This window comes from Gopherus flavomarginatus, chromosome 14, assembly GCF_025201925.1.
Source record: "Gopherus flavomarginatus isolate rGopFla2 chromosome 14, rGopFla2.mat.asm, whole genome shotgun sequence".
Taxonomy (NCBI): domain Eukaryota; kingdom Metazoa; phylum Chordata; order Testudines; family Testudinidae; genus Gopherus; species Gopherus flavomarginatus.
The window spans coordinates 22,812,427-22,839,951 of NC_066630.1; the positions used below are offsets into that span (position 1 = coordinate 22,812,427).

At 39.3% G+C, this 27,525-nt stretch overlaps 1 protein-coding gene across 5 annotated transcripts in view; it reads right to left on the reverse strand.

Annotated features, from left to right (window-relative positions):
• ZNF536 (zinc finger protein 536) overlaps nt 1-27,525 on the reverse strand; it is a 421,935-nt gene that overhangs the window by 227,159 nt on the left and 167,251 nt on the right. For all 5 annotated transcript variants that reach the window (XM_050923035.1, XM_050923033.1, XM_050923032.1 and 2 more), the window contains one exon: nt 1,794-3,965. In XM_050923035.1, the coding sequence (XP_050778992.1) occupies nt 1,794-3,963 (2,170 nt within the window). In that variant the 5' untranslated portion in view covers nt 3,964-3,965. The remainder of the gene's footprint in view (nt 1-1,793; nt 3,966-27,525) is intronic.

Genomic DNA, 27,525 nt, shown 5'->3' on the forward strand with positions numbered 1-27,525 from the left:
TTCTGAGATTCTCTTCTTCTTGTTATCCTCTAAACCCAGGAAGGATTCTCACAGAATTTTGCTAAATGATTTACGGATCAGTTATTTCAAACCCAGTTATGGTCATGCTCTTTATACTGAAACAAACGTGATACTTTATATATTAAAAGGACAGCAATAATTTTTTTATAATGTTTAGGATTTTAACAAGTTGAAAAAAATAATTTTCTTTCTCCTGATATACTTTCAATCCTCTTAAAACAACAGGAACAACTATGTATAGTATGAAATTAGCTCTTGCCTGTTACCCTTGTTCCTAAATAGCATTTTCTAATATGTCTCACCAGTAATAAATTGTAAATGAGGCTATGACTCTAAGAGTAGACAGTGTGTTTCATGGGTATTTAAACAACAACATTAAGTACTATAGGAATCTGTGGAATGTGGCGTGCAGATTTATGTGTCTTAACAATTTCTTTACTGGTTTGTAATAGGCCTGCAAACTAACACTTTATTTTTATATTAATTTGGCCTTAGAAGTCGAGTATACTGGAGCATGACAAGAACAACAAAAATAAACCGGCATATACTTAATAACTGTAACAGTGAATTGCCTCTAACACTAAAATATTTATCGAAACTGGGAAAAAAAAACTAAAAAGAATTACCCTCTACAGCCTGCTACCAGATCTTTAACAGTGGGCAACGTAATGCCTTAAGGTACCTCAAACTGTCTTTCATTTTCTAGACTTAATGGCTGATTGCAGAAATCAATGTTGCCATTAGTAACAGAGTATTTGTTATGGCATGATTTCCTCTGTTGTTAGCCTTGCAGAATGATTACAGCATTAGTGAGGTGTTTTCTTTATAAAGGGCTGAAGATATAACTTTCAATTTACTATCCATTAGTAAGTGGCTTTGGAAATATAGATGAGGCCAGAAATCTTACCTGTTATTACTTGGAGATTTTATTTCAGCAGTCATAGGCTAGTAACTTTAAAAATTGTACCAGGAAGCTCAATATTTTATAGACATCTTCAATGAAATATTATCTGCTTTGCTATTTTATATACAGGAAGTTAACATGACATAAAATGCAATTAAAATGTTTTCGTTCAGTTTCTATTTTTCTTGTATTTTTCAAATACACATGGCATAAATGGAAGTATGCATACATGTTAAAATAAGTATATAAATGAAAATTACGTAAAAAAACCTAATAATGGATTTTATTTCATTTTTGTTCTAGTCAGCACGGTGACCTGGTGGCAGTGCACATTTCAGCTAAATAACTGAATTGGTTGGGGACTGGGACTAGACTGTCTCTCTCAGGAGGGCTGGTGGCCAACGAAATACACCCCTTTGAGCTATAGCTTAAAGAAAGTAGCTTGCTTCACCTTTCCACCTGGAGGCAATAGTAGTGTCTAGAAGAGAGAGAGAGCAGGGATACAACAGGGGAGCTTTAGAAACCCAGAGAAAAGGGTTCCCCAAGTGACACCCTCATTGGTGAAAGCACAGACCTTGTACACTGCCACCTGTGCCATAGCTGAAGAGATAGCTGAACGGGCAGGAAAAGTTTGCCCACGAAAAATATCCATCGGTGAAACGAGAATTTATTTTAAAAGTGTGAAGGGATTTTAAAAAAGAGAACCCAAAATACCACGCGCGAGCACACAGCACCACAGCCCTGCAAACTATTCGGGAACTGTAAGTATGAAGAACACTGGTAAATTGTATAAACTACTACATCATTGTCATTAAAACTACAGCAACTAATTTCTCAGTCAAAATTGGTGATGGATAAGTTAGCATACCTGAAGAGGAAGGCGAGGAAGGATGTGGACTGTCCTCCTGTGCACTTCCTGTCTGTGAGAGACCCCCACCTACTCCACTTTCTTCAGTAATGTTAGAGGACCCTGGTGTTGTCGACCTGCTGACAGACTGAGACTCTTGATCACTTCCAGACCCACGTCGCTCATCGAGGTTACTTTGAATTATCTCTTCTTCTGCTTTCCTGTCTCTCTTGTGTACCCTGGAGTGAACAACAACTTGGTGGTATGTTCTAAAAACCCTTCCACAGTCAGGACACTCAGTTGGCTTTTCTTTCACATTTCCATGACTATGCATGTTATAATCAAGTCCCTGGTTCATACCATGTGACAAAAAATCTCGACTGCCTTCTAAAGGGTCTAGTTTGTTTGGCAAGTCTCTCTGATTGCCCATTTTAGTGCTGTGAACCAAATCAGCAGGCATTTTCTGCTTAGAGCCATCTGCTCCTACTAACACATACTCCCGCTTCTCCTTATCAAACATAACTCCAGCATTTGCCAAAGTGTCCTCATGGCTGCGCTGTATCTGCTGCTCTTTAGACAAAAAGCCATGTTCCATGGCCATTCCCCTTGCCATAAGCTGCCAGGCTTGATAGCTGTTTACTGGATCCATCTCTGCAGCCTTGGCAGCAGCCTGTAACCTTTCTATACAGCTGGATTTCAGAGGAGGCACCAGATTGAGACAGCCCAATAAAGAATGTTTATCCCCTTCAACAATACTGTGGCCAATGCCAGAAATGGGTGAAAGGAGTTTCCCCAGAACTTCTCTCTCTTTCATAGGCAAATCTCCTTTGTTATAAATCTGATTTTGTTCACTTAAACTTGCTTTGTCTGGAGGAAGAAAGCCACTTTGCAAACATGATAGGTATCGTGAATACAAGTTTGCATGAGCTTCCTGTGACATACTGCTGATGGATACAGGTACTTCTGCATCATTAGGAGATTTGTTCTTTATAGATAATTTATTCAGATGGACTTTCATGTGATTTTTAAGAAACCAAGGCTCTTTGAAACGCCTCCCACAAATCTGACAGCAGTGCTCAAAGGAATCTTTGTGCTTTCTCATGTGGCCTTTCAGGAACCAGGCTTGGCTAAATACTTGGCCACATACCTCACAGCGAAACTCATTGGTAGATTGTTCTCCATTCCCATTGGATCCCTGGCCTTGAGCTGACTCCGCAGTTATGTGAGCTTTCTCCACGTGACTAATCAGCTCCTCCTCCTGGGAGGCAGCAAAGTCACACAGAGTACACTTGTAAGGCTTGTGCAGGATCCTTATGTGTCTGTCCAACTCTTCCCGCTTCTTAAACTTTCCTTTGCAAAATGTGCATCTGAACCCAGCAGTCTGAGCTACTACTTCTTCCTGGACACTCACAGGCTTTGGAGAGGGGACAGGGTTCGAAATATCAGGTGTGCTGTGATTAGCTGGCACAGACAAATTACAGTTTGCCAGAGGTGTTGGCTGCGAATGCTGCTGTGCTTTCACATCAGGTCGTGGCTGCAAAAGGCTGCTTTTCATCTGCTTGTCTCGCAGAATCGCCCTCTCCTCCAGCTCGTGTAAAAGGCGGTTTTCTTCTCGGACTCTTCCACGGCCTTTGCCAAGATTTCCAAGTTTGTGAGTACGTAGGTGAATCTTCAGGTTGCCTTTCTGAGCTGCTCTATGGTCACAGTACGGACACTTAAATGGTTTCTCTCCGGTGTGAGTGCGCATGTGGAGCGATAGGATGCTATTAAACCGAAAGCGTTTCCCACAGAGGGGACATGGATACTTTCTGTTCTTCCTGGCATCATCCTCGATATCACTCATCTGAGACATGATCCCAAGGTTTTGTCCATTTAAAAATTGTTGCAGATCCACTCTTCCATTCAAACTGGTGTCAACTTCTCTATTGAGCTGATTTGCTAACAGTGCCATCTGACTGCTGATTGGCTGATTTGCTATAGCCACGTGACTTTTCTCTTCTAGTGGTGCTGATGCCTTCTCCTCAGTATTCTGCCTGTTCTGAAGTTCTGGAAAGGCATGACTGAGCTGTGAAGTTATCTGATGCAGCTTCTGGCTCATTGAATACTGACCATTAAGTATGGTACTGTTGAGATGGGCATCAGCTTCTGATACAGCTGAAGAAACACCAAGGCACAAACTAGCTTCCTCCATCCCTGAAAATAAGGAGATAGTTTAGATTTGTACTACAAAATAGTTATAAGCAGTGAATCAACTATATCTTCGGACATAATATTTTCATTTTATGTTTAACTTACACATAATAATGCAAAGGAATTATAGTAGAAAACAATAAAAAGTATATTAAATGCTAATTATACTATACAGTTGTGATATTTGTTTTAATTATATAATGCCTTCATTGTACTGTATGTTTACTGATTTAAATTATTAATTAGTATTTTAAAATAGCATGTTGACAGTTTCAATATCTAATTATTAAAGGGGTGGCATAAGCTTTCAATGTCTCCTGTTGTATTTCCCGTGAAAATGCACCTGTTTACATTTTCAATCTATAGAAAAAGAAAGGTTACGCATCTCTCCCATTTCCATTTTAAAAAGCACAAACAGAAAACAAAAAGTAACTTTCAGTTCTATTAACCATTTTCAATATATTACACATTCCACAATGAGAAAAATAGTTTTATGATTTGACAAAAGACGACGACGACGATGAAGGCATGATATTTACTGGTATACAATAAAACAAGATAATGTTTTTTGGAAAAAATAAAGTAAAGGACAAGCTTTAGAACAATAAAAGGGATTTTGCTTCAGTCAACAAAAAGTGCAGTAATATCTCATTAAGCTGATTAGTATGCTGCTTAGAAACAGTACTAGGTGCTGTAACACATGATTATAATCATAAAAATCCTTCAGTGTTTGCAAGTAAGCATTAACGAGGTATATTAAATTTTAAGGAGACTGCGACTAGCAGCTTTGTAAACCTCAGATTAAGATTTAACCCTTCTGTTACAAGGCATTGTTTTTTGTCATTTTCAAACTGTGGCCATCAAAAAAAATGCATACATTATCTTTTGTCAAATCTTTTAATTCATTGTTGAGACCCTTCAGATTTCAGTTCTTGGAAAAACTTTAAATTTATAAAGAAAGACCTCTGTCCTTCAATGGGTAAGATATGTGATTTAAGGGACTTTGATTTGTTTTAAAGAGTTCTCTTACAGAACTAGATAAAACCAATTAAAATCAAGGGAAGGTACTATAGGAAATATCAACAAATTTAATTTTTTAAATAACTTTCCCAATACACAGTAATGAGCACAAATAGTACCTTCAGTACGAGTATCACAGAAAATTAGAACTCAAAGCTATTTGGTAAACACAAGTGCTCAGTGCTGGTCTGCATAATTGTCCATAATAATATTCTATTCTTGCCACATTCTCTAGTCTATTCAGAAATAATGTATCTATAATACACTATTTAAAAATTTTTTTTACATTAATGACTTTTGAACAATAAGAAACTATAAGGTCAGATGCAAACATACTGAAGATCTGTCTTATTTACACATATAATTTGACATTTTCTCCACTATAAAATTACCAAATTCCATAACTTCTTACTGAATAGTTATTTAATTTATTCAGCTTATATTCATGTCTGGACACAGAAACTTATGGACCAAGCTTGCTGCAAAGCAACATGTTCTGCCCAGGTTGAGACCAAACCTCACGTTTTTTTTATAATGGCCACTTGCCAGACAATCTGAGGCCCAGATCTGGCAAATACTTAAGATGTTTGTAACTGTGCTCATGGGAGTAGTTCCATAGACTTCAATGGGACAACTCTTGAAAGCAAACTTATACATGTGCTTAAGTATTTGCAAGATCAGGGTCTAAGAGAAGCCTGGTTGGTGTCCATAGGGAGGCCTGTTTGGTTTTCCTTGAAGAATGACTGATGTTGAGATTAAGAATTTATAAGAGAAAAAGAGGAAATATACATTGACATATATTAAAGATGAGCCTGAACCACAAAGTTCACGTTTGTATCCAGATCAAAACTTCTCCAAAGTTCAGTGGTGTTCAGATCCAGAGATTGTGTTTGGGCCCATTTCTAGCATTCAGCACTATTTATAAATAAATACACCTCTACGCCGATATAACGTGACCCGATATAACATGAATTGGGATATAACACAGTAAAGCAGTGCGCCGGGGGGCGGGGGGAGGGCTGTGCACTCCAGTGGATCAAAGGAAGTTCGATATAACGTGGTTTCACCTATAACACGGTAAGATTTTTTGGCTCCCAAGGACAGCGTTATATCGAGGTAGAGGTCTACATAGATTAGATGTAGAAGTATGTAATACGCATGATACTTAGCACTTACACTCTGTACAGCAGTGTTTTACTCCTATATAAATTAGCAGCACTTCTGAGTTGTCTATAGGTAATCCTCTCATAGATGACAAAACAAATTCAGAGCAATTCAAGTGTCACTGAAGACTGCATAGTAAATGAATGGAATTCCAGGCTCCCATGCGGGTTCAATCCACTAGATCACAGGTACACAGAATTAGAAACGTGAATGGGAGCAAGCTTTGTTATTATTTGCTTTTCTATTAAATCTAATTTTGACCCTACATTCCTTGTACCTCCTTCAAATCAGCTATTTTCTGTTTGAAATTTCTTGTGTTTGTTTCTAGCTGGAGGTGATTTTCCCGCCCCCCCCCCCCCCCGGTTTGAGGTTAATCAGACAAGGCATCTTGGAGACATGAGAATTTGAAAATCCAGGAGAATTTTTTGAAGTGTCTTCTTAGAATGTCATTTTTTCTAAAAACAGCTTGATCTATACACTCCAAGTTTGCTTTATTCAGTTAACCTCAATGGGAATTGGTGCCTTTAAGTTTTTTCAGGAAGACTATGTGGCTAATTTTAGCATTATCCCTTATCAAAGTTTAAAAACTCTGTCAGATTCCAGTGGTGTTTATTAATACTGACGGTTAGCACTAAGTATCGTTTCTAACCTACAGGTGTTGGACTTCATTTTGTTTTATATTTGTTGAGGTTTATGCAATTTTGTAGTATTTTTCCTCAAAGATGGACTTAAAAAAAAAACTTGTAGCAGCTACAGTTGAAAAGTTGAAAGCTTGTCAGTGATTTTTCCTAAAAAATTCAATGTATTGTTGAGCTTCTCACCACCAGCTGTCCAACCCATATCAACAGCACACCTTACCCTCTTTTTCCCTACCAAAAAACAAGGCTATTTCAAGGCTTTCTCCTGGTTACTAACATGTTCATATATACACATTTCCCACCAGGGAGGGCATGATGCAAGGCTTCGAATATTTGATATTTTTCTTAACCCCTAGCTCCTGAAGTCAAATGATTAGGTGAGAAATGTAGCTTTCCAGGGAAGGGATTGCTTATTTTTGGAGAAATATGTTTCTAGCCCTCATTGTCACAGAGTCATGCTTGAAAATGTGATCTGAGTGCACCTAAAGGGTCAGAAACGAAAAGGCTAATACAAAGAACACAAAACTTATTATTGATTTAAAATGTCACACTTTTTAAACCAATGTCATGATTGTTTGAGACCTGACTCATTGCTTTTGAATGCTTGGGTCTGGCAATACCTACAGGCACAGGTGAAATCTTCATCTCACCCTGTTTTTCATACAATACAAATTCCTGGAAGATCCTTTCCCAGAGGGTAAGCAGGACCATTTTACATAGGCCACAAAACCGGAGGTAACAGAGGAGCCCAGGAGAAGAACAGAATTCTGTCTCCTGTGGAGGGCAGTAAATGCTGCTGCTTCCCTCATAGGAAAGATTTGGGCAGGAGGAGTAACAAGCATAGCTGGGGAGATGGAGGCGGGTAGCAGAGCAATGGAAAGGAAGAGAAGAGAGCCACTGAGTCACAACTCTTCTCACAACCTAGGATGGGGAGCCTGGAGCAGAGGACCCAGTCACCAGAGGTGCCACAGGCTTCCTGTGCACTGAGGAAGTTCCTGCTGGAGCTGCCAGGAAGACCATATCCTGTGCTGCCCTCTCAAGCCAGTAACTTGATTTTACGGCCAATCTGTTGATGACAGGAGATGCTCCAACACTCACACCATATTTAGCTCTGCCCACAGGAAAACACTTTATGATTGGGTGCCCTGCCCACCTCCTGGAGAAGAGCAGCCAATCAGGGCTACTACAGGAGACAGGCAGAATTCTTAGCTTACTACCTAAATGAAGTAGTGGGGTGTAGTTTATTCATCACAACTTGAGGGCAGTTTCTGGTGCAGTTAAGAGAATAGAATGAACAGTTCCCAGAGGTAAAAGACCTGGGATTTTGGTGATGGGCCTTGGGGTAGGGTGAGACCTTTTGGACTTCGTGGGTTAAGGTTGGAACCTTGTAGCCCTGCTGCACCCTCTGTCCCTCTTGTGGCGGCTGTGGGAGAGTGAGACAGTGGTAGAAAGAACTAAGTCCTGGGGGATAAGCAGAGGAGAGCCTACCCCACGTTATTGGTTAAAAGATAAGGAGCCCTGTAAAGTTAGCACTAGTTACAGGTGATATGGTAAGGAATCATGTAACCACTGCACTGTAACTAATTAAATGCCTGGTTTAGGAGAGTACAGGTGGTGGGAAGCGCCCCTCCCCTATGTTAAAATGTAATAAAAGGTGCTGCCTGCCACTTATTTACGTGCATGTGTCTGTCCTCATTTTGCTACTGGGTCTACATCAACTCAGCCTGCATCTATATGCAGTAGAGAAACAACGCCCTCCCTCATCTATCATTCGACTCATTAGAGAACTCAAACAAATTCATCAAACTAAAAACCCCAATCTTCCTGCCTTATCCATTGTCCACATAAACTGCTAGGAATCAATCCTCCAGAAACTGCTCTGTGCAGTTTTGTCCCACCTACACTACTCTAATTGGCCACTAAAGCCCAAGTCACATGTAATTGGAGTTTCAACTGAATGAAATGTATCATGAAAATTGTCTGCTTTCAACAAGAAACTTCAACTTTTCATTACATAGCATAACATCATAAAGTTCCGAACATTTCAATTTGGAAATGTTGCCGGTTCCCCATGCCTCCATTCTCTTCTACAACCTGGGATCTACAGCCAGACTAGATCTGTTATGAAGCACTGGAGTGGCTCAGCAACAGAGGCGGCCATGGAGCACCAAGGGAAATGTAGTCGAACAAGGGCACTTGACTGGTAGATGGGAATGGGGGCATAAGGCACCTGAACTACAACTCTGATGTGGCACTGTGGCTGCATTTCTGAATACAAATTTGTATTTTTTATTTTGGGCTGGAATTTTTCGGTTTTCAATTTTTCACCAAGCAGCTCAAATGGTAAGGCATTTTTGTAGTACGTATTACACTGCCACTGCCACAGGACAGATTAGGTAAACAAGGAATGGAAACTGAGGATCAGAGTTGAGGCTGGTTGTTGAACTTCAAGTTTCCTGGCTTTCAAACTTCTGTTTTGTTTTGTTTTTAAATATACACTATTGCAATATACCCATGGGCCTGACCTTACTCACATTAAAGTCGTAGGAAGTTTTGCCATCAACTGCAGCAGGCGCAGGATCAAGCCTGATGTTTTTCGAAGTTAGTTAATATATGTTTACAAACTCAACTTTATCTCAAAAAATAAAAAGATAAAAGTTTTGTTAAGAAATATATGAGCCTCTCCACTAATTTGCTTCAACTGAGCATGTTCTTGGTTTTCTGAAACCAACAAATTCTGGAAGACTGACAAGGAAAGTAGATTCCTGTAAGACTTACAGCCTAATTCTCCAAACCAGAAGTGTTTAGCTAAGCATCCAAATTTCTGTGTGCCTACCTAACCAAAATAAAAATGGAATTCCAGACATTTAAAAATTCATCCATTGTAAAGTTTATGTTCATATACTGTGTTTGCCCTTTTTGACTAACTGTCTTTAACTCTAACATTCCAGTTGATTGAGGATGAATTCTGGTATTGTCTTTGATAAAATCTTTATTTACAAAGAATGTATAAAGTCCTGATTCTCTAAACGCAGGAAGAACCAAAACTATGGAATAGCTTCTTTGTGTACAGCCCCAAGCCTTTTTAGCCAGCACCAGACCCAAAAGTGCTTTCTTTAGCTTCTGCCAAGGTCATAGTGTTTTTGCAGGTGCAGCTGAGATTTCTTCAGGCTGTTTCTATTATTCTCTGGTTCTGCGTTCTCACATGTACACACAAAACTGAGCCAAAAGCCTTCTTCCATACAGTCCAAAACTCCTGAGTGGGTTCATATAATCTCTTTTTCTGAGGTGGAGGCTTGTGACTAATTTATCCTTAGAGTTGTGTTATCTGAAGGGTGTATTCACACCCGTCAATCTGAATAGGTTTAAACTCAAACTACGATGAGGTTTCATCCTGCTCATAAAAACATTATACAAAGACTCTCAATACTTCTTTTAGCATGAGTTGCTTAGTAAAATTTTTTACTTCTATCTAAATTATTTTGTCATACTCAGAGTTCTCGCCTATCCTTCCAATTTAGCAATGCATATAGCATATTGGCAAACTGACCATTGCCTGTTCTGTAATTCTACAAGGACTTGGCCCCACTAGTCCTTAAAAGAATCTCGCTTCCTGTCTATATATAAAGGTAGATTAAATGAAAGTGAGTCCCCTAGTCCTGGATGCTGAATTCTAACCGTGTTGTATGCTAGAGAACAACTGATTTTCCAGCATATGTTGCAATAGATGCCATATATGACCAAGCAGGATTGAGCCCTGATTAACGAGCTAATGAAAATGTGAGATGACGGGAGTTTTCTACTTGAGCTGTACAATTTCCTATTTCCATGCTAAGGGTACTCTCAGTTTATGAAACCCACCCTGGATACATGCATTATCAAAATACTCTCTCATCTTTCATACAAAGGTACAGTGAGCCATTCAATTGCCTTTGATGGTGCTAATAGCTATTTTGATTTCATTCACATTTTTGCCCTCCAGACTTTTTTCCGTGATATCAATAACTAAAATTTTGACTTTAACCATTTCAATTGAGTACATAGATTATATTTCAGTATTTGAAATGGATTACTGGAATTTAAAACAATGATGACACCAGAAATGCCTATCACCACAATACACAATAATTTAACATGAAAAGTCTGGTTTTCTTCTGCTGGAATCAAAACCATTCCATCCCCCCAGATAATAAAGTTTTAAAAAATATAGCTTTAGTCTCTGAAAACAGAATGAACCAAGTTCAGCCATCAGTTCATTCCTATTGAATGGTGAACCACTACAGCATTCCCATTTTCACCATACTAGAGAAAACTGCAATTTCAAAATTTTTGCTGTGATGTTGTTATATCTCAGATAAGGCTAGTCAAAAGAGCCACAAAGCAAAGTAATGGATTACCAACTCACATGTTTAAATGTAATGCTCTTTCAGGCCCTGATCCTGTAAGCACTTACATGTGCATAAAAGTACTCACAATTGTATAAGCATTTTTAGGATTTAGCCCTTAGAACAGGCCTGCACAACATACGGCCCGCGGGCCGCATGCGGCCCACGGAGGCTCACTGTGCGGCCCACGGCCGGGATTCACAGGGCTCTGTGCTGCCCGCAGCCGGGATTCAAAAGGCTCTGAGCTGCCTATAGCGGTGGGGAGCCCAGAGCTTTTTAAATCTCAGCCACGGCCGGGATTCAAAGGGCTTTGGGTTGCCGGCAGCGGCAGGGCTCTGGGCTACCCACCGCAGCCCAGGGCCCTTTGAATCCCGGCGGCAGCTCCAGCGGATGGACTGGGGCTGGGATTTAAAGGGCTCGAGCTCCTCACTGGCAGGAGCTCTGGGTCCTTTAAATCCCTGCCCCAGCCCCACAAAGCTCCGGGTTCCCCCAGCTGCTGGAGCCCCGAGCCCTTTAATTTGTCCCTGACAGCTCCCAGTCACCTCTTCAGCTGGGAGCCCCTGGTTGATTTTAAATCAAGTATCACCTCCCCACCCTCTACCTTCCTTTTTGGCCCACAGCTGTTTTGGTGGGGCGGCGCTGGGGAAGGAGGGTTTATTTCTGCAGGGCGGGGCGGTGCTGGGGCTGGGTGTTTCCGCGGGGCTGGGAGGTCCTGGCGGGGGGGTGTTTCCGCAGGGCCAGGTGGTTTTGGCCCTCAGCTGTTTTCTTTGGAGTAATGTGGCCCTCACTGCTTTACGAGTTGTGCAGGCCTGCCTTAGAATTTATTTCTTCCACTAGAAATATTCTTATAAGTGTATCTTGCACATCTGGTCAACTGACAAATTCTAGATAGTCAGCTGTAGATTGCTTTGATTCTAAGTGACTCATAAACATGTATCATTGAGGTAACTTTACAGAATACATACTGAATTTGTATTAAATATTGTTCTTATTGTGGTAGCTGAAACTGTTTAACTAAGGTTGTTATAAGCATAATACACTCCTGTTAAGAAATAGAGAACACCAGACTACTGAACCTTTTCAGGGTCATTAAACAGCTGTAAACATTATTACAAAAATAAACCAGAGATTTCATGCTTACATTTTAGCCCAGAGCTTGGTGTGCTGAGCAAGTACATTTTTTTTTCATCTTTTACAATCAACGCTGGTGACATTTGGGCATCCAAACAAATTACATCACAAATATTACTGAGGGTGGGTAGGATACTGAGTGGTTTATTTGCCAGATGATTAATACATAAACAGCAGGGCAGTGTAGTTGACCTATTCTTCTTTGACTGATTTGTAGGCAATACTAAAAGACATCGCTGGAAATAGTTAAATCTTAACAGAAATGTGTGTGGCAGGGGGTTCGTTTATATTTAAAACCATCATTACGCTACTATCCAATCTGATAGAACACAAAAAATATTAGGCCAGGTTTTGTTCTCATTTATACCCATTTAAAACTTCATGCACTTCAGTGTAGTTACTCCAGATTTACACTGGGGTGAGAATCTTGCCCTGGGTGTATACATTTTTTTTCTAATGTAATTAGATTTTAGAAATATTGAGGCAAGGGGATATTCTTGCAAAATGCAAAGAAAGCATTGATTTTCAAGATACGTTAGTTTTATTTCATTATGGAAATGTTATTAAAACCCATTATAGTAATGCGGTGATTGTGCAACTAGGTCAGTGAAGTTTGAGAATGGAGACTGATCTGCAAATTTATTGGGATTGATACCAATCTTCCAATACTAAAAAATCAAGAGTATCACGAAAACAAAAGAAAACATATGACAAAACTACAGGCTAGATTTTATAGCGCTCATTAACAAAACTCTTTACTGAGTTCAGTTGGTGTTTTGCTTTAAAAATGATGTTACAATATGACCCTATGCTTCCAGGATTATTTCCAAATATTAAAGAGTAAATACAATAAGGGGTTTCCAAGTTACCTTAAAAATTAGACTCATTAACAAAACCAGAAAGAACTTTTATGAGGCTACATATTTTTTTTCATTCTGAATTGGGAAGACCATTTAGTTGCTAAAATACTGTAGGTTACTTTCTAGTTTGTGAGGCATTTTGAACCTCAACTGACAAGTGAAGGATTATCAGACAGTCTTGATTGTAGTTTATAAACTACAGTGTTTTATAAGACATTGAGAGAGGAGGAGAGATTTGTAAATCTGACTAATGCTACAATAGAAAGATTAGAAGAATGCAAAAAGTTGTTTCATTTATTGTTACTTTGCATGTGACTTAGCAAAATCTCCTTTTCCCATGAATTTATTCTATTTTATTGCGTGTGTATTTTAAAAGGTAGGATAAAAACACAAGAAAGATAAATAATTGGTGCTGAAAGTTCAGTAACTCAAAAACCTTTTTCAGAAATCAAGTTCTGTTGCGTGTTGTTGGTTGTTTTTTTGGGAGGGTTTGTTTGTTTTCTCAGGAGAAAGATGCATAGAACTTTTTTTTTTTAGCTCATAAGCAACCATTCACATTTTAATTAATTTTCAGTAATTTATTTTCACAAAAATCATCATAATGACACCAAGATTCAAAACTGGACTGAATTTGTGGAATGGTCAATGAAACTGAAGTTTTGTTTTTTGTTTTGTCTTTTCATAAATGCATTTACTTTTACTTCCATATCATTCAGAATGTGAAAGACTGTTTTAATTCTCCCCAGTTTGGGCAACCTCTTGCAGCAGATATCTGATAATTCAGTTCAACTGATTTCTGTAAAAGAGGGTAGAATAGCCTTGAAATTAAGCTTGTAATGCCCCAACTTTAATATTATATAGTAAAAAGAAAAACTCCAGGAGTTATTGCAAAGTCTATAAATTATTTCCACTTCATCATTTTGTGACCATAGAAAGTTAGGTATTTTAAATTCTCTATTATCATCTGAGGACACTATGCTGTTGAAAGAAGACCCGTAAACCCACAGTACTGTTAACTACAAAAACAACAAGGAGTCCAGTGGCACCTTAAAGACTAACAGCTTTATTTGGGCATAAGCTTTCGTGGGTAAAAAACCACTTCTTCAGATGCATGGAGTGAAAATTACAGATGCAGGCATTATATACTGACACAAGCATCAAGCATTCTTAAAACTACAATACCCACAGATTGACAGAGTGAGACGAGTACCCAGAAATCACCTACTACAGGACAGGCCCAACAAGTCAAATAACAGAACACCACTGGCCATCACATACAGCCCCCAGCTAAAACCTCTCCAGCACATTATCCACAATCTACAACCTATCCTGGAAAATAATCCCTCACTCTCACAGACCTTGGGAGGCAGGCCAGACCTCGCTTACAAACAGCCTCCCAACCTGAAAGCAAATACTCACCAGCAACTACACACCACACCACAGAAACACAAACTCAGGAACCAATCCAGGTAGCAAACCTTGTTGCCTACTCTGTCCCCATATCTACTCTAGCGACACCATCAGAGGACCCAACCACATCAGCCACACCATCAAGGGCTCATTTACCTGCATGTCTACTAATGTTATATTTGCCAGCAATGCCACTCTGCCATGTACATTGGCCAAACCAGATAGTCCCTACATAAAAGAATAAATGGACACAAATCGGACATCAGGAATGGTAACATACAAAAGACAGTAGGAGAACACTTCAATCTTCCTGGACGTTCTATAACAGATTTAAAAGTAGCTATACTTGAACAAAAAAACTTCAGAAACAGACTTCAAAGAGAAACTGCAGAACTAAAATTCATTTGCAAATTTAACACCATTAATTTGGGCTTGAATAGGGACTCGAAGTGGCTGGCTCATTAAAAAAGCAGCTTTGCCTCTCCTGGAATTGACACCTCCTCATCTATGATTGGGAGTGGACTACATCCACCCTGACTGAATTGGCCCTGTTAACACCGGTTCTCCATTTGTGAGGTAACTCCCTTCTCTTCATGTGTGAATATATAATGCCTGCATCTGTAATTTTCACTCCATGCATCTGAAGAAGTGGGTTTTTTTACCCACAAAAGCATATGCTCAAATAAATCTGTTAGTCTTTAAGATGTCACCGGACTCCTTGTTGTTTTTGTGGATACAGACTAACACGGCTACCTCCTGATACTTGAGTTCTGTAACTGATTATATTATCTCAATATACATGTAGTATAGACTCAATCCTACAGTCCCAACACAAGCAAACTGCTACTAAAGGCAAATGTAATTTTCGCTTGGTCAGGACAGTAGGATAGCGCCCCACGTCCTTACGATTTTAAGGGGATGAACAGAAAAGGGTTAAGACCACAAAACTCAATTCCCCTAAATTTAAAAACAATTTAAATCTAAGCACAGCTGACTGCAGCACTGTGTTGCTCATTTCATTTCCATTTCATAGAGGGTTTAGGATTTGATTTTGTGCAAAACTAAATATAATGTAAAACGCATATATGCAACGTAGATCAAAGTATGACTGATTGTGAAATATTCATACAAGATAGCCCAGCGAGATTTTGTTCACGGGGCACCTGTCAGGAGCATAAGCTTGGATACAAATAATCAAATAAGTACATGAAATCATTATTAAAATCCAGGCATACAATCAGATAGTCAGTTGTCTGAAACTACTGGACTGTAGCCAGCACACTGGCTCAACAGCCTAATGCTTCAGTCTTTCCAGCTCCTCAGGGCCTTAGTTCAGTTCCTCCAGCTACTGGTCAGGTCAACTGTCTGTACCTGGTATTGACTTCCCTGGCATTTAATTCTACGAGTAAAGCAAAAAAACAAGGGAGTCCATAAGTTCCCTTTGACCTAAGCTGCAGAAACATCTGCTGGTTGAGTCATGAGCTGCTTCTTGGCCAAGTTTAACAGTAACCGATCCTGTTGTGGATCAGCTCTCTCAGCAGTAGGTGTCACTGCAATAAATAGATGGATTTCAAGAGCTAGAGATACATATTCCCAATGAAAATGCATAAACAGAATATCTCTGAGCAAACAAGATGTTTTGAAATAGGTGTATTTGCCCATTTAGATGATTTCTATCTCTATATGTGAAAGACTAAAATTTTGGTTTCTGAGGAAAGGATATTTCACCAACTGGGATGACCAACAAAAAAAAAAGTCATTTTCTTTAATTCACATTCACCTCCCTGAAATCCCAGTTCGAGTAAAATGAAGGACAGTTAAAGTTAGAATTTTCAGAACATATATATCTTACAAATTAAGTCATTATCTCTAGTGGAACAAAAGACCCAGTTATATTAAAATACACTGCACGCTCAACTACTGTTTTAGAACTGATCAAAGATCACAAAGTTAGCCCATTTGTTAACAAATTAAGAAATACATTCCCTACCTAACCTGCACACATAAGGAGAAAGAAAATATTTAATGGCTGTCAAAAAAAAAGAAAGAGGGAGCTCTCATCTATAGATATAACAGTAGCACAATTTGAAGAATCTATAACCAATTCATATTTAAAATAGAAAATATGATATGCCAAATGATGCCACAGACTCTTCAGCCAAGATCATACAACAATATTCTGGGCCCTTTTAAAACAGTTTGTGGGGATATAAGGGTTGTTCCAAGCTACTTGCTGTCAATTTATACAGTGGACAACACAATACACCATCAAAATTGTGGGCAATACAAGTTCTTTACTACAGATGAAATTGACATAGGTATAATCAATATATCAACTAAATGCTTAAAAAACAAGTGTTTAAATACTGCTTCAGAAAGAAAAGCAAATCTTAATTCACTTATGCATGTCTCTGATTTGCTACAGATCACTTCAGGTTATGTGATGAGATATAATCTGACATACTGCCAGGGAAATGTATAAATAACATGGTCTTACGAATTTAAAAAAATCTCTTTACCAAACGTGGCTAATTACTCCTACACAACAGGTACTTTTAGGGGCTAAAGTAAGATGCAAGTTGGCCAGCACATTTCCAATCTGAGTATTACACCGCTGTAAGAGTAGGATGAATCCATACTGCACATTTCTGGATCCCCAAATGGTCAAAGATTTTGAAACCAGATTCAGCCAAGAGGTGCCTGCATGGACGCTGCCTCAGGAAAGTTCCCACAGGCACAGAGGCTATTCCTGAGTATGACAGCTCCCTTTCTACCCCCCCATCCCCGTCGTGTTGTTAGTGACCCTGGAAAGCAGTATGAACTAATAAGTACCTCTGTCCCCTTCTGTCAGGATCTACAGCTCCATCATTGCACATACTGCAATGATGCTACCATGAATAATGTCAAGAGACTGCCTAGCCAAATGTGTCTGTGTAGATTCGTTGTCCTTGCCTGGGTGACTGGCATCTCCTGGCCAAACCGCTCCATTCTGGAGGCCAATGAGCCAGTGAGCCATGTGATGGGAGGTGAAGGCATGGTGCACTACATTCAGGAGGGAGGTGTCATGTAGAAGGTGGCACAGGGTTCAGAATAGGAGAGGCACCTGAAAGGGGTGTCTAATTGCATGGCTTCAGGGGAGCAGTAGAGGTAGGGAGCAAAAGGAGAGGCAGAGAGGAGCTAAATTGTTCTAGTCTTTGAAGCCAGTATATTCAGGCACCAAGTAAGCACCATTATGTCTGAAAACATGAACAATACCTAGTTACAGATAAAGTAAGCACTAACTGCCGTAGCTAATTATATATAATTATGCAATTATGTAATCAATGTATGGATAATAGATTAGATTTGAGCTGTAGGTTTAAGTGGTAAAATATAAATAGGCTCACACCATAGGGGTATAGGATTAATAACTGCGTCTCCTCGATAAGTGTTAGATATATAAGTAAGATAAGGCTATAACGCAAGGCCTACAGACTTGAGGTTTGCAAGATATGTATCCTGGCCACAGAAGGCATCAGGCCTGAAATAGTTTGGTGTGACTAGATGACAGAGAGAGAACCCTGTATAAATGAAGGGTAAGATTACCGTAAAAGATGTGTTAAGTGCTGATGTTCTGGAAACTAGACAGCAATAGACTACAAAACGTACTGCAATGTACCAGTTAATACTGCAAGATGCCTGATAGTAACATTTTGAAGGATTCTGTAATAACTCAGGTTGTTATGGCAATTCATTGATTTAGATGCCAATGCAAATAAGGGGTCTGGGGATAGCCTATAAGAAATGGAGCACCCTAAAATTCATAGGAAGCAGAAGTGCAAAGAAGGAAAAAGGGGTTGACATTCATGCATAGTATGCATAGCATAGTGGGCGTAAAAGAAACTCAGAATAAAAGGTGTTGCCTACTAAGTGAGTAGAAAATCACATCAAGAAACACATAAGAGGATGGGCACTTGACAATGACCTCTCTGATCTCAATGTTTCCCCAGGGCATGTGAGTATGAAATCATTGATGCTGGACAATACATGGTTTGTTTCTGTCTGTATGTTTCAGTAGTCGTAGCATTATTCCTGCTTAATGAAACTGTTAATAAAAGGATGTTTAATAACTTGTGAGTGTATTTACTTGTGGTCACTCTTCCTTGTGGCCTCCTAGAATCTCCAAACCTGATATTTCTAATGGTGCTTCTCACCCAGCTGATGTGGATACTGTGCTACAGGGAACTTGGACCTTTGGCACAGATCATGATGGGTTAAGATGCTGTTGGTAAAACCAACTCATCAATATTATAAAGGCTTCAATGCCAAATTAACCGTCTCAGAAGAGTTAAATTTTCAGTCAGCAATATCCACAGATTGATGGTTGTATCTTCAGTGTATATTGTCTTTCCCCTTAGCATTCCCCAAACAAGTGCATCCTCTCAGCAGCAGGCAAATAAACTGACCTACCTCAAAGCCAAACCTCTAGTCAATCCTCCAGACAAATGCTCATCACAAAAGCTTTATTTAAACAAACCTTCCCCTACTCTAGAATCCCCCTACCCAGCTACATACACAAAGCCTTTGGGAAGTTGCCTATCCAGAATAGGATAGTGCTTTACACTCCAGTTTTTCTACCTCAGAAACGTAAGGCTGGTTGGAAATTTGCCCTCATTTTTGACAGAAACCTGCTTTTCTAACAAAACAAAAATGTTCATGGAAAGTGCCTGCTTTCCACAAAAAAAATATTTTTTGTCAGAAAGCTGAAATCTTTACAACTAAAAGATTGTTAGGTTTTGGATAAAACGTTTGGTTTTTTCATTTTCATGTTTTGACAAAAGTTAATATATTCTTCTGAAAAATGAATTTGTTTTCATTTTCATCAAAATTTCCTCCCTGAAAGAAAAAAATATACCCAAGTAGCTCCAAAAAACACATTTTCTTAATTTCTTTCTGCTACTATAGTAAACAGAAAGGAGGATATTTCAATAGGTCCATTTACTAACCCAAATGCTAAAACAGATTATACATTTTTTCCTGAATGATAAGGCCTACCATAGTGCAACTATAGTGTTTTGGGCCATTGCTGTAGAATATTAAACCAGCAGAACAGTATAGTATATTGTGAACACTGAGAACTGAGGATTTCTTTAGTAGGAAAATGGCTCAAACCAGTGGAGCACCTCAGAAGAGTTAAATTTTCACAGTCAGCAATATCCACAGATTGATGGTTGTATCTTCAGTGTATATTGTCTTTCCCCTTAGCATTCCCCAAACAAGTGCATCCTCTCAGCAGCAGGCAAATAAACTGACCCAAGGAACTCAGGGCTTGTCTATGTGCTAAGTAGAACTGAAATAACGAAATCAGATGTAATTCACACCTTTAATTATTTCAGTGGCAATCTCTGTGCAGGCATCCTTCATTTTGGAATAAGAGTACCCTATTTAAATATAACTTAAGCCAGTAAAAGAGCAGATGTTTCAGCCAGCAGCAAACAGATTAATGCAGTATATTTTCCAGATTAATGCAATAAATGATTCTAGATTCCTCTAGGTTCAGTCTTTCTGTTTTTCCCAACAATATCTAGAATGAACCATATGTCCCCATAACATTCTGTGAGATGGGATCTTCATCCCATTGACTACCCCAAGAGCAGGGGCAGCTCCAGGCCCCAGCATGCCAAGCGCGTGCTTGGGGCAGCATGCCACAGAGGGCGCTCTGCCAGTCGCCGGGAGGTCGGCAGAGCGCTCCCAGCGGCATGCCACCCTGCTTGGGGTGGTGAAATGTCTAGAGCCACCCCTGCCCAAGAGGGAGTTTGTCATCTATGTTCCTCTGATCACAGGCAATTGCAGAGTATATATTGGGTCCTGGGTTGATCCAAGAAAGAGTTATGGCCCTACTATATCCTCTTTCCAATCAGAAAACAGGTGAATGCCCTGCCCAGGAAACAGGAAGGTTGAATGTGGGGATATTATTGAGCTACTTGGTGTGACTTGGCAAGGATGGTATTTGGGATGCTGGGCTATTGGTAAAAAAATCTAATGGTTTCAACACCAACAATACAGGAATCTCTTTTTCTGAAGGCACCCAAGTGCAGAAGAGGGGCCTTGACTAGATGCCTCTCTCAGCAGACAAGTATCCCTCTGATTGATTAGCAAATGTTCCTGTGAAAGCAGGACTTTGAAGAGAGCATTCTCAGTACCTACCCACATCAAACAGAGCAACATCTGTCTTCAGTCCATCCCCTAGCCTATGCACAGAACTTATTATAATGAAGGTGACTGTGTCCCGATTCACCATGATATTTGGTGACCCGAGATGCAGCTGGCCATGGATGTTTCCTGAAGTGTCATTGCATGCTATTTGAAATGCATTAATTTGGGGATGAAACCTCTTTAACTGGCACATGTCCTATTCTGCAACCTATTTCCAGTAGCTATTCTGGACAGGCATAATATGGATGATGAATTATCTATACTCATTCATTCCATGCTGGTATTTCTGATATTTTGTATGTCTATACTGCTTCATCAAGTTACTCAGTGTAGACAGAGACAGGGTCAAGGGCAGGAACACTTTAGCATACAGTGAGCATAGCAACAACTGGGTACCGTAACTTTGTGAAAGCTGATGCTTGAAAATCCCTGAGGCTAAGCGCTCAGTTTCAAAGAACATAGGCAAAATTACACAGCCAGACCAGGGGCCAAATCTACAAACTCTTGAAAATCCTGCCAGAGCCTTGAAAATGCTCCCAGTTTTAAAAGCACACTTAACTGCACATTCTCATACCTCACTGTAAAAATATCCCACTCTGAACTTGACTTAAATAGACATGACACCCTATGCAACAAAGCCACGGGTAGAATCCAGACCTCCTAACTTCCAATGCTCAGTTCAAGAAGCTAGACATCTCTCTTTCACAGGACATAAATGACTGCTGTAAAAATGGGATTTTTAACATGTGCTAAGCCTGCCAGCACAGAATTTTGATAGTTGTAAACATTATTCTTTGATAGTTTCCAGTCGCTCCCTCCCATTCCTCTTTTTACACACACACCTCTTCCCTCTCTCCCTTCTCCAAAACATGGACATGACAATAAGAGCGACTACAATTTAGGTTTGTCTTCTGGATAGGGGTGCAGTAGTCCCTACATATGAACTACATGTTTTCTTTTTCCAGTTACTGGAATGAATTTATTTTTAATGATAATTTCCAATAAAAAGAATTTGTTACAAATCCTGAGTTGGAAAGGGGATCCCAGTGAGAAAGTACAGAAAGGTTTGCAGCCATTTCAGCAGAGGTGCAAGGAGTGGAAGAAGGATGTGAAGCGGCAGGGTTGCTGGACAGCAGCAGGTGGACCAAGGGAAGATAAAGCACCTGGGCTCGTGGCAGCAATGATGCCTTGTATATTTTTGATCTTCAAAAGGCAGAACCCAGCAAATTCCTTGCAGAGTTCAGGGGAGAAAGAGATGGAGGGAGGAAGCTCAACAATAATGTATAGCAACATTATTAGCAATAGATAGCAGAGTTATACTTAATTGTCACACTGGAAAAATGGAACATTGGAAAATACAAATCTCCTGTATAGTTTGGTCTTCTGCTGTGTATACCTCTATTGATACAATTTATCACTGCTGTTGTCATTTAATGTTATTAATTGATCATTGTCATGAACACAACAGTGGAGCTGATAACTTTAGAAGCCACTAATACTTCCTGTTACGCTTTCACATTGAGATAAGTGGTGTAGTTTTACAAAATGCGTGGTTAGCAGTTGCAGTACATAGCAAAGACACACATGGCTTGATCTGCAACTGCTATAATCATATTTATCCAGCGGTCAGAGGATATTAATACAACATGCTTCCCCCCCGCCTTCCAGACTACCATATTGGAGAAACAAAAATGATCAATCAACACTGCTGCCATTAATACTATTCCTTTCAATGGCTGCTTGGGTTGGAAGACAATACTGAAAGTGAACATTTGTATCAAATGCAATTGACTTTGGGAATACTTTTCTTTATTTCCCTAGCTGCTGCTGAAAAGGTCTCTAAGTTGCCTAATATTAATTTGCCTCATAACTTTGCCTTTCCTTCTCAATGATTGAGGGACAAGGAAATAATTGTGATATCACCAAGTCACAATAAGGGGTCACAACCACCTTTGGTTACACATGTGCCTTCCTGCTTAAGTCAGTGAGGTGAAACTTGTGAGGAATGAATGTCACTCAATAATTTCATTGAAGGATCAAGCAGAGGAAACAAAATGACTATACATATCCTGTATAAAGGAAGATACCAGTATAAGCAACGATTATGGTAAAACAGTCTATGTAAATTTAGATGCAAATCTAGTGTGGGCCTCAGGATCCTAACAAGATGCCAGTGTAGCCCTGAGTGCTGTGTGGGCACCCTGGCTTTAGTGCTAATCATTATGAAAAAGGCACAGAAAACCTTCCAGATATGTCTAAGGTGGATCAATGAGGTTAATTGCTGCTGCTGCTGCTATTTTAAAAGAACAGAATATATATCTGAAAGATATTCCTGGGATAAAAGGCCTTTATGCTATTTTTTTTTTGTTAATTACAGTATTTTGGGTGTCTGACTGAAAAGTCAGAGAAACTCTCTCATTCATGGCTGATAGGTGAATGGCAACAAGACTGACAAATTAGGTCTGATAAATGCAGTCACAGGATGATAGACACTGCAGGTTCAATTATGATTGCAAAGTCAATGGGAAGAAGGACTCTGCTAACTGGAATACATTCTTAACAGCCTACTCTAGCCAAGTTTAGTAAGGTTCTGAATAAACCCTTCAGCATGACTGACAGGATTCGTAGCGACTATTGCCCTATAGTAGGTTAAGAAAAGCTGTGGAGTTCTGATCACAAAAACCATAGATTCGAATACAGTACTCTGCTATAACAGTTTAGAAAATAACATGCAAATAAATATTAAGCTACTTTCACTGAGGGAATTTCAGGAGCTTTTAAGCAGAGCAATGCACAGCTCTGCGACTTGAGTTCATTTCTCACATTCATGTTGTAAACCTTCCCTACATTTCAATTTGAAGTACTCATATGCTCCAAATTTTTTAACCCAAAAACTCAAAGGAAAATTTTGTTGAAACCTATTTGAGCTGTTTTTGTTGCAAAGCAATACTTAAACTGCAAAGCTTGCATGATTTCAGCTCTAAAACAGTAACTGAAAAGGTTCAAAAAGCTCAGAGGCCCTTTTAAGAAATCTGGGTTGAGTTCTGAGTGCCTGACCAGGGACATAGTGGGTGCTCTCTCACTTGTTTCAGTGGGAGATGGGGCCTCGTCACCTCATGGGATTAGGCACCAAGAACCTCACAGCAGATGACTTTTAGGGGCTTGGGTTTCCTCTGCAAAACTCTACTCCTGAGCTGTCTGGCCAGAACTTTAAGAGTACATTGCATTGTTTCTAAAACTCCTCACTGTTTCACCTGAGTAAGTAGTATACTGTTTCTAGGTTAAGGTTTCCTTTTCCTGTATCTATAGTGGTGCATATATTGAGTATTATTAAATCTCTTTTTTTAATTAAATGTAAGTTTATCCACAATTAATGACATTTCCTAATCCTGCACAGGCCAAATATTTTGATTTGAACTGAAGAAGCATGAACAGGGCAGTTTTAGTAAGTTCTAGTTTCTCATTTCTCGATGCAGATTTATCCATGTATCATAGATGTGTTTAGACGAAGCAACAGCCTCCCTTCCAGCTTTCAACTATGAGAAACATAAAAACACATTCTTTCTCAACTTTAGACCTTTGGTTTTTATTTTCCTCATGGCATTTTTATGGAAAGCATTTCGTGTTTTCAAAAGGCTTCTTTGTACTTTTTCCACATTTTCACTAAATGATGTAGAGGGGCACATATTTAAAATATTATAATATTGAAAAATGTAGGCACTTTGAATGAGCATAGTTATTCATTTACAACCCCAGCTTACAAAATGCCCATATCATGTATCCTTTATCCAACAGCAGATGCTTTTAGCTTCAGTCACAGTGACTAACAATATGTTATTGATATGAATTTAGGAAACTGTCAGCAAGCAGCTCAACTTTCAGCTCATTGGTTAAGGTGAATGTATGCACAAAATATACCTTTACATCTTTTGCATGAAAGCTTGCATAGATGCCAGTATTCTCGCCAGCTTCCGTAGTGAAGTAACAAGAAATGTAAATATTTGTCCCTTCACTAACGGCCCAATCTTGTGCTCCATACAAAACCAAAATACTCCACTGGTTTCACTGGGAATTCGACCTGAGTAAGAAGCATACTGTTGAGAAACAGGGGTGAAGTTCACCTCTCCCTGAACAAAGTAAGTGAGACTTAGACAGGTAACTCTAAGGGCTACCCCAGCTGACAGGAAGGCCAGAGTGCTACAGTGAAATCCCTCCACAGCAGCTAAACCAGGGTATTCAGTTACTAGCCCTCTGCATTCTTATGAAGAAGTTTGGGGCTCACCTAGATCCACCCCATACAGGCTTATCAGGGCTCATCATAAAGTCCTCCATGCATGGAGAAGACTACCTGCAGAACCACTGAACCCAAGCTCGGTCACAAAAAATCAAGTGGGGCTAAACTGGTGTCTGAGGCTTTGTGCATCCTCTCTGCGCTTAAATGCAAAAGTTACCAAGCCTTGCATTATAAACGTGTAAAACTCCCCTTTTGCTTGCTAGTAGAGGAAATAAAGTTAGCTCAATAAAAAAAAAAGTCAAGTGTATGCAAGTTTAATTTTTAAGTCATGTTAAAGATTTTTAAAAGATAATGAACAAATAGGAACATTAGAATAGTGAACAAGGAAACTAAATGGTAAAACTCTCCATACCTTAAGAAGCCGCTGCTTTGCAGTGGTGTTTTTAAAACTAGTCTCTACATCGGTTTACAAGCTTTAATAATAAAGGAGTATGTTGTACTATTAGATGTTTGTCACTTGTTTGTCTGACAAAGAGAAATAACAGGCTGCTGCAAGAGTTAGCACAGTTGGGTTGTTGTTGTTTTTTTTATTTTTTTTTCAGATGATCAGAGAAAGTACCATACTTTAAGGATATGCCTTACTTACTCTTAAAAGGGTAAAACTAAATATTCTTCTAGCTATTCTATGCCTGCCATATAAGTATTATGCTGTTACAGATTTCAAAAGGTTAGCTTCAATGAACCTGACATCAGTATAACCCAAAATAACCCATTCAAGAGAAAAGTAAGAAATAATTGCTGTTTTCTCTTTTTTTTCCCTCAGCTATATTGCTATAATGATTTTGCATAACAGATTGAACAAAGTGCTGTTGTGACAGGTGGTAGAATTCAGCTAGTAAGCACAGAGACAGGGTTCAATTTAGTTTGTGAATCCTTTAATTGTTGTGCAGCTAATTAAAGAAGGTTCTTTACACTCGCAAGTGTTTACCGTTGCTAGTATGCATACATGAAAAATTAAATTGTGCCTTCAAGGGCTGAGAACTATAGAAAAATCATAGCTGATTCTGCAACATGCTTACCAGCTCAAAATAGCTGCTTTTCACAATTGGAATTTGTAAAACTTTTTGCTAAGCAAATATAGAGCTAATTAGAAGTGTTCGTTGGACCAATTAACATTTAAATAAATAAGCCATATTGCACATTTCACAGTCTTTATTTAATGATGCTTCTTAACTCTTTGGAAAGATTCCTTTAAGTACAAATAAGTTGACATAAAAATGAAAGACAAAAATAACACCATAACAGTATATTCTATGCTTTTTTCTTTTTGCCTTGAAGTCTTCACTAAAATTCTGTACCTGTTACTGGGGAGACAGGGGGGAAGGAACACAAATCTGGTTCTTTCTTTCATCTTGTCAAGTTACCTTCCCACCCCTTTGAATGCAAACAGCAAAACATGTTTGATTACTATTTAAAGTGTTATGATAGCTCTGTTTGTTTACTTACGTTTTTGCCCCATGGTACAGAATCTGTTTTAGAAAAATCCTGCTTTTATCTTGTAAGATGGCCATGCCTGGCAAAGGGATGGGTGTTCTCAGAAGTGATTGCTACTGGGGCAACAACCAAAAGCAGCAGCTTTTGACAGTTTCACATGGGAGCAGAAGTGAAAGGTAAAGCATTTTTCGGTTCCACTGTTAGCAATCCCAACTCTTCTAAGTAGAAGAACGATTGTGTTATTTTTATACCTAACCCCAAGGCCACAAATGTCTGTTTCTTTGGGGTTAAGTGATATTTTGCTTTCAAAACAAATGTCTTATAATTTACCAGCCCCTTTTAATCATTCAGCCCCTCAAGATAGTGTCAAGCATGCATTTTCTCTCTCCACCCAACCCCTTTCCAACTCTTTTCCTAACATAAAGGTTACATTAAAAGAGGGAAGAGGCTTCTTGTTACTTTTCTCCAAGAAGCAGTACGGTAGCATGTAATCATGCTAAGAGCTAACATAGAAAGGTCTCATTGTTGACCTTGGCTTTCAGCACAGAAAACCAAATTAACAAGGACCAATTAACATTTAAATAAATAAGGAAGATTAACTAAGAATACTCTGAATACCAAGAGGGAAAAAATAAAATAAAAATACAGTAAGTTCCTTATTCTGAGGGAATTAAAGGCTATGGCAGGATTCTGTTTTGCTGGGGTAGGGAGGTACAAACTGCTCCTTCCTGAGCTATCAGGGGCTGCTGCATTCCTGAGGGGAGTCAACCTCACCTGAGGGCAGTAAGTGTTCTCACCATTGTCAACACTCAGGGGTCACACTAGGGAGAGCAGCTTTAAAAAACACAGAAGCCCCACAGAGTCCTTAGTGTGGAGACTACTGAGGGATGTGCTGAATTGGTGCTGCCAGTGGCCACCCTAAACATACATCCTTCTCAGCGAGCACCACCTACTTTGCTTGCTAGTGCTAGTCCCCTATAGATCTCCCTAGCAGAAGATAGCGGTGGGTGCTGTGACCTTGATGCGCCTCCA